The 8314-nt window shown below is 39.8% G+C and overlaps 1 protein-coding gene across 1 annotated transcript; it reads left to right on the forward strand.

The window, feature by feature from the left end:
• The first annotated feature begins 385 nt into the window (after positions 1–385).
• LOC113496475 (homeobox protein abdominal-B-like) lies at positions 386–7667 on the forward strand. The gene is made up of 2 exons (XM_026875715.1): positions 386–1093; positions 5202–7667. Exons 1-2 carry the CDS (start codon positions 526–528, stop codon positions 5594–5596), a joined length of 963 nt encoding a protein of 320 aa, XP_026731516.1. The 5' UTR covers positions 386–525; the 3' UTR covers positions 5597–7667.
• The last annotated feature ends 647 nt before the right edge of the window (positions 7668–8314 follow it).

The following is an 8314-nucleotide window of genomic DNA, read 5'->3' on the forward strand; positions in this document are numbered from 1 at the left end:
TAAATAAATAAGAAAACTGTTGCGTCACGCACAAACTTTATTCAGCAATTACAAAAAACTTTATTCGACGAAGAACTGTGAATTGTTAAATATAACTATTTTGCAAAAATAATAGAGACAGTTTTATACTAGTAAATGGACTTAAAATATAAAGTTACGAGAGCTTATCATATCAGTGACTGTTCGATGCACTCTCGCAATAGTTTATAAATCTTCCACCGTAACGAAGAGTTATAGTTTTTGGACAGTTTACGTTGCGGTGAGTCCCGTCCGGTTGGCTAGCTAAATCGGGATCGCGTTTTGATTTTCATGTGCTGCTGCTGTGTGTGGGACGCGTGTGTGCGCGGTGCGATGTGCCCGCAACGCGCGTGAACCGGCTGGTAATCGTCCCGATCCCCCGTGGCTTGCCCGGCCGCCACCCTGTACCCTGACAACCATGTCGGGGGCCTCGGCGCGCCCTGCGATGCGGCGGCCGCGTCGCCAGCGCCCCCAGCCGGCCACTCCGCCGGACCGGCCTGGTGGACCATGATGAACGGGGTCGGCGGCGCGCTCTACGAGGAGGCGCACGCGTCGCCACCCGGCGGCAGCCCGCCGGCCGCGCCAGCTGCCGCGCCGCCGTCCGCCTCCAGCGCCTCGCCGGCGTCCGTGGGCTCCAACCCACCGCAACCCCCGCTGCACATCCCGGCCAAGCGCTACGAGCCGGAGCCTGGCGTCATCCGCCACGCACAGCAACCCTGGGGTTATCCTCACGATGCACCCGGCTCATTCGAGCACCAGTACTCAGCGGGCCCTACGTACTACAACCTGCCTGGTGAAAGGGAGCGCAAATCGTCGCTGCCTTTCTGGCCCACCAGCAGCAGCGATTTTAAGCCCTACCCTGACGGTGGCTGCCAGAGCTTCGCTCAGCCTTGCTGGAACTATCCCTACGGACCTCCGCGCGGCGAGCAGCCCCTGTCGTACGCGGGAGGCGACGAGCGCAGGACGGCGGTCTCCGAAGCGTCCAGCTTCTCTCATCCCGATGCATATGGTCTCCGGAACTACGGGACCGAGTCGGTGTCCAACGCGCCGTACCCACCGCCAGGCTCCCTACCCGGTCAGTAACAACACTTAATACTCATACAATATTTATGATCGTTACAAACTCAGAGCTCACGTTTTTTGACGTCCGGTCGCTGCATCACTGTTTGTAATCTTTAGAACTTATCGGTGGCTCGAGACTAGAACCAAACATAGTTCAGCAAAACATTTATCGGAATTTATAAACAAATACTAATAAGTTCAATATACCCAAAACGTGAGCTATGTGTTTTTGGCTAGCTTTTACAGTATTTAAGTTATAAGTTTCTAATAATCTGTAACAATCTGAAACTGATAAGTTAATTTGTAAATAATTTATTATGAGTTTGTCAACCTTGACCCGCGAGTTATGGTCCGCCGAGCGCTAGGTGGCGCTGTGTGGGACGCACACAGCGAGCCCGGCGTGCATGTGTGTGTGCCGCACACAGCGACAGCGGCTGGCGGAGCGATGTGGGGGTGTCTCATATCAAGCGAGCACACTCACCGCCTTGATTCCACATTCTTTCCTCTAATCGAAGACAGCTGATTGGCACGATTGCACGATACTTTACGCTTATAGATATTACTGTATCGTTATGTAGAGTCTGAAAAATGTTATGTCTATTGTGTTTTCATAGATGTTTGATTTAAAACCGGTTTTAAATGCTATGTATAGGTACAATTTAATTCATTTTGTTAAAGAATTTGGTCTATCACCCAGAATAATTTAATTTTTTATAAGAGAGCACGTAGAGAAGCGATTAAAATGTCTTAACAAAGTTAGAATTTTAAGTGGCAGGTAAGTTCCCAAACTCCGATTCGACAGTAATTATAATTATTTTTAGGAGCCTATTGAGATAAGTATAATACTAAAATTTAAAGCAATCTAAATAGAGACGCGCGTAGCGTTTGCGACGAAGCCCTTAGTTGCTCTCTTAAGAGTGGATGCCCAAACCAAAACATTTTCCCACAGACCACCATAAATTTGATGAATGGACGAAACACGTGCTACAAATGTTTAAAAATCAACCGTAAGCACCTTTTTATAGGCAATGTAAAACGGCGCTATACAACCGTCAATAAATTAAAGTTTACGTTAAATAAAGCGCCAATAAAAATGTATAACTAATAAATAAACACGATACCTGGGCGTTAAGACAATAAACCGATCTTTGAGTAGTAGCAATAAACCAAATATTGCTACAATAAACACATTACAGGTTGATGAGACGATAAAAAACTAGGAGTGAGGCTGCCGCGACCGGCCGGTGCATACGCGCACCGCTCTCGTAGATACATATCACTTTTATGAATCGTAAAACCACGGCCACGTCACATACATGCAATAATACTGGTTCCTTCCCCAAATCGCGCTAGTAAGTAGTAATTACTAAACTACAAGCGCCATGTAAATATGAGAGCAATAAAAAGGCTCCATTCATAAACGCTCGCCACTAGTTCGCTTTCGATCGCCGCCTAACCATAAAGATGGGTTTATCGCGCCTCTGTTACGGCAGAGGTGTAACTTGACATAATTTTGCGTAAAACGCGCATATAATGGGCCATTAAAAGGAAACAATTGTTGAAAAAGTTATACGAGTGTTCACGTCACTTTATGATTGTGTGTTTACGGCCCACCTGAGGTTGACATTGACTTTGATTTGTGCATTTACGGCTTAGTAAACGGTTTGTAGAATGGGTCCGTTAGTGAGTCTCGTTCAGCGCGTTCCGCTTTCTCGTCGCGTAAACCAGATGCGAGCATCATTCTTCACTTTACCTCATATGGTTCATACTTTATGTCGGCAACGGCACACTTTTAATAAGCGAAAATTGATAAAATGTCAGAGAAATTCATCCGAAGTCTCACGATGTACGTCAGAAGAAACATCTTAACTCAGAAATTCCTTTCAATCATACGTTTACTCGGCAACTCGGAATAGAAGCTGAAAAACATTTTTCACCGCCATTTTGGACTCTATTTCGTAGCCATAAGGGAAAGGTCTCCGAAACGATTTGCCGGAGTGATGTTGGTGCACGAAATAGACAAAGCCCGCGGTTGGGTAGGTAAACTTTTATGGTCGAAGAGAACCCGCACTTTTATAGCTCCTGATCGCTACCTATTCCCTCATAATTGACAACTCCACTTGTCATTATGTTCTCTTTAAACAATTGCCGTTTGTTTTACAGAATATGGAACCCGGCTAGAAGGTTTTTATGTGCACTTGCTATCATTTTACTTTGCGCTACAGCCCAAGTTTTTGCTCTTTACAAAGAGTAAGAAAACATAATTCTTTTTAAATTATATATTTTCTAACAGTAGTGCCTGACTTTATATTTTATGGCTACCGAAACATTGTTTCCATACATTAAAAGACTGACGAGTTACTATAAGGAAGCCTAGGATTGAAAATAAGTTAATATTGTTACTTTTATTTACCGACTCTACATATTTCAACTAAGTCATTTTGATAAATAAAAACTCACAGTAAAATGCTTTGTCTAATTTAAATCGGCTTTACAACCCCCAATAAGGGAATAAAATCACCGAATGCTTGCCTTTATTTGTTAACACCGACTGTTAATTTGTTAACATTTATGGAGACCAATAAACTCTACCATTTTGTAACCAAAACTATTTAAATGTCTATTAGTAGTTTTATTAATTTATTTTCCTAGGAGTCTATGAAATTGCTACTATAAATTAAAGGTAATCAATACCAGTTTTCAATGAGTAGCTGTATAAGTTTTATGAAGTTCCGTTCAAGATATTTTACGTTAATTTATTTAGCGTATTCTTCTTTAGCATCGTAAAGTTACGCAACATGGCATCAGGACAATGCAAATTGATACATTAGTGGTATTTAATCAATATTCAAAGAGTACTTCTAAAGATATAAATCATGGAGAGCTAACGGAACACAATCGTTGCGGTAGGGCAGTAATGAATAACTGATCGTTCGATCTTATTTGAGATAGTAATTTGAATTGTGTATCTCAGAAACAAGTTTACAAGGAAAAACGCCAACCATCTTTCGTGTTTCCATTTACTTCAGTTTGTTTCATCATAAAAACATAAATTCCTAGTTTAATAGTAAAGAAAATCAATTTAAAAAGGCTTTTTCAATCTAAAAATAAAATATGTTGCGATACAAGTGTCAATAGCCATGTTTATAAATCTTATACGAATTCGATAACACGGAATTGTTCCAAGTATATCAGAGATTATTTCAACACGAACAATTTCTATTACCAACACATGTTGCCAGCACACACAACTAGTAATTTCCTCGGATTACATCTTATACATCAATATAAAATTGAAAATCGATATGCAAGTTACACATACACTTGCGTTTCTAGGCTAAAGATAATAAATAGATTTCCTTTCTAAAATACGACTCTGACTAATGCCACGTCGAGAGGTTCGAACATTATTGAGTCGAGTTATGGTATAGTGTATTAGTGAGACAAAACGACATACTGTTCGTGTCGAGATGTGAACGTGTGCTTACGACACCTGACTCGCTCGAACACATCCGCCAGACAATGAGGCATCTATTTCGCAATGTTCCTACGTGTACTATTTTGAATAATAGGAAATGGTGCAGTGTGCTGCACGCATCGAATATCGAGAAGGTCGCGGATCGCATACAAAGTTTATAGCGGGTGATCTCATCAAAAGGACCGGTCGCATAAATCGCGGTGTGTGTTAACTTCTAACGCGCCGTACCGGCCCACAATTGTTTCTATGAACACGGCATGGAAATAGCTAGTTAAAAGCGAAACGTGCAGCCGGTGCAGTTTGTAATGCATTCTGCCCGAGACAATTAACGAATAGCGGAGCGAATAGGAATAACATAGGTCCTAAAAAGTAATCCAAATCGTTTTGCTTTGGAAATGCATAATGTGGTCAACGGACAGTAGTAATTGGTTTAAGATTAAAATTTTAGATAAAATGTTCAAAATAAATTATCTTTTGTGATAAAAGACGTTTGGAATGTTTCTGCAATCGTGCCAACAGTAATTTATCTATTAATTACCATTTTGATTAGGTTACAGACATGGTATCTTTGCTAGAATATGCGTGGGTCTCATTTTGTTCCAGCTTCTTCGTCCTAAGTAAAACAATTGATTTGTTTGTGCAGGATCGCTGTCGATGCCGGTGGGCGTTGGCGTCGGCTGTGGGTCTTCCAACCCAATGGACTGGACTGGCCAGGTCAGCGTGCGTAAAAAACGCAAGCCCTACTCAAAATTCCAGACTCTCGAACTAGAGAAGGAGTTCCTCTTCAATGCTTACGTTTCGAAGCAGAAGAGATGGGAGCTGGCGCGAAACCTGAACCTCACGGAGAGGCAGGTGAAGATATGGTTTCAGAACCGACGGATGAAGAACAAGAAGAACTCGCAGCGGCAGGCGGCGCAGGCGGCACAGAACAACAACAACAACTCTAACGCCAACAACCACAACCACCACGGCGGGCACCACCACGCACCGCACCACGTGGCGCTGCACCACGCGCCGCCGCCTAAGCACCATCAGTGACCCGCGCCTTTCTCTGGGACTTACCCCCTTCACCACGGTATAGCAAGCTAAACAGCCGGGAAGGAAGAGTTCCATAGGACTAAAGTGTGGAATGTGGTCGTACTTAAGGAGGAGGACTATGCTCAGGTGTGTTACTCGATGGACTAGACGTTTGTTCGCTATACCGTATCGTACGTAAATGTGGACGCTTCGGTGCCGGGCGCGCCCAGTCCCAGAGAATCTCGCACTAAGATAAAATATTGTGTTGTCGATTTGTGTATAGTATTAATTACGAAATTATGTTCTGTAATTTTAACGAGACTAAGTATATAAATTAGATAACGATTCCTGATATTAATAATGTCTAGTTATAGTGCTGATTATGTATTTGAAATTTATTTAAGTACGAATTACGAAATATTAAAGACGTCACCGATGAATTATAGTTTCTAGATAGTTTATTAAAAATAAATTTTGTAAAATATTTTGTGAGACTGCTTATTGTTGTATTCGTATCGCTGTTCGGAGGGTGGAGTAGTCTTAATCAGTTAACTTTTATTTTCGTTACCAAATTGTTGAACGACTCGGGTTGCTTTGGTGGCAGTTATAGATATATGTGCGTGAGGATCGTCCCCTCGCGGCCCGCGCCGACTAACAGATGAGCCAACACCTAGCCAGCTTGCTACGTACTACCTATCACTACCATCGACGCATCGCATATATATACATAAGCAAATATAGAAATCACATTATGATCAAATATTTATTACTGTTTAATTTCTTATTTCATAATTCGTAAATTTTGTTATTTAAATTATGGATTTCTGACAAAGCTTTAACTCGGTTCCAGTAGAATTATACATTAAGTTACTGTTATGACTTTTTTAAATATTGAAGTTGATGTTATAATCAATTAATTAGGTAATTTGGGCAAGTGCATTAATATTGTCCTCTATTGATCATTGTACTGTTCGCTTAAGCCTGTCTATTACTTTTTATTTTTGTTTTAGTTGAATATTTTATTATTTATTTATACACGAGTATGACTACAATCTATTATAATCGTATTTTCTCTACATCGAAATGTTTGTGTACTGTAGGTACTGTTTTGTTTGAAATTATTTGGAATATCATCTAGTGATCGATGTGGAATCATCCCAGTCTTAGAATATCATCTTTGTACTATTTAGCTACCTATTTTATATCTATGTACCTAATAAATGTTTTATTGTAAACTTAGTAGTTTACTCCTCGGATCTAATTCATTAAATCTGTATTGTCCCGTAATGATATAGTGAATTAAAATTAGGTGTTTTTGTACAAAAAGGCGACCTCGTCTAGGTAACCGAATTTCTATCTAAATGAGGAGCGAGGCATCTAATGAACCTTTGCTGGAACTTAGACGAATGGAAGACTAATGTAAGCGAATATGACATTTTGAAGCATTATCTATCTATTGTATATCGGAATATGGATCCTATTATTTGTTTTAGATAGTTTATCTGAAAAGCAACACCAACAGCGCTCAATCTCGTTCAGTTGCCCCAATCTTCTCTTGTATATCGATTCGGCGAAGTACTTAGTACCACGGTTTAATTGAACACTCCCAACGTTCACAATGTACAATAACGATAGATTTGCTTTTCAGATAAAAAAACGAACAGAAAAGCTTTCTGACTTTGTATTATTCAACGATTTCAGTAGATACTACGATTAGAACCATACTTACCTAAACTATATAATTGTAATAATTAAAGGTCTCGTAATTATTATTGTACAGTTAAATTAATGTAGTTAATCACGCCAGAAAATGTGAGGTTTTGTTAAGTATAATGTATAATTAAACATGAATGTGCTCTCCACAGTTTTATGACGAATTTAGAAGAGAATGTATGAAAGGGGAAAAAATTAAATATTTCGTCGTGTCCTGGTCATTTTTTCTTTTGTAACCCTCTTTAGTTTTCTCCTTATTAAATGTAGTTGTCGATCAGCTAGCACGGATCGCTTGTTGATTGGCTAACATTCAATCTGACGTAGACTGGTGTAAGATAACAATCACTAGATAAAATTCAAATAAATTGATACCACAACACTACTTCTGTTTTACTCAATAGAGCTGTGAATTGATTTGATGTACCTGCTTATACTTCTGTCTATTTATGCTGATACATTTTATCGATTCGAAGGTATGAATTTGAATCGATAATATGATTTATTTAAAAGTATTTAAAAAATGTTCTCAAATTTTCACAATACTGTTTTTGAATGTGACATTCAGCAACCATCTGCAAACAATCAATTTTGTATAATTTTCCTATTAAAGAATTACGAAACAATCATGAAATATACCATTCATTTAATATAATATGATCAATGTTGATACCAAGCCACGTGTTTTCATTTGGAGTGTTTGCGTTTCGTAACCAGTTTCATCCTTAGCATACATCCATTGGTAAGTATCCTACGTGAGCCTACGTGCCTAACTCTACGTCACCCGATTACAGAACACGAGAAGTATAGATAGGTACCTACATACATAACAGTCACTACATACCTACACAAAACCTATTTCTAGTAATATTACCGAAGTCATTAACAAAATAGTCCGATCTATACAGTAATGAGAATTAATGACTGTGTAACAAATTACAATAAATTAATTTAACATTCAAAGCCAGACCGATTGAGCTTGGTCCGAACCTATAGAATCTTATAAGAACGTTGAACAAAAACAAGTCG

This window comes from Trichoplusia ni, chromosome 8 (assembly GCF_003590095.1).
Source record: "Trichoplusia ni isolate ovarian cell line Hi5 chromosome 8, tn1, whole genome shotgun sequence".
Taxonomy (NCBI): domain Eukaryota; kingdom Metazoa; phylum Arthropoda; class Insecta; order Lepidoptera; family Noctuidae; genus Trichoplusia; species Trichoplusia ni.

What these genes read in the sequence shown, in the direction of transcription:
- LOC113496475 (XM_026875715.1), top strand. Translation starts at nt 526, where the DNA reads ATGATGAACGGGGTCGGCGGCGCGCTCTACGAGGAGGCGCACGCGTCG. An exon ending in ACCGCCAGGCTCCCTACCCG is followed by an intron (nt 1,094 to 5,201) that starts GTCAGTAACAAC and finishes TTGTTTGTGCAG; the next exon opens with GATCGCTGTCGATGCCGGTG.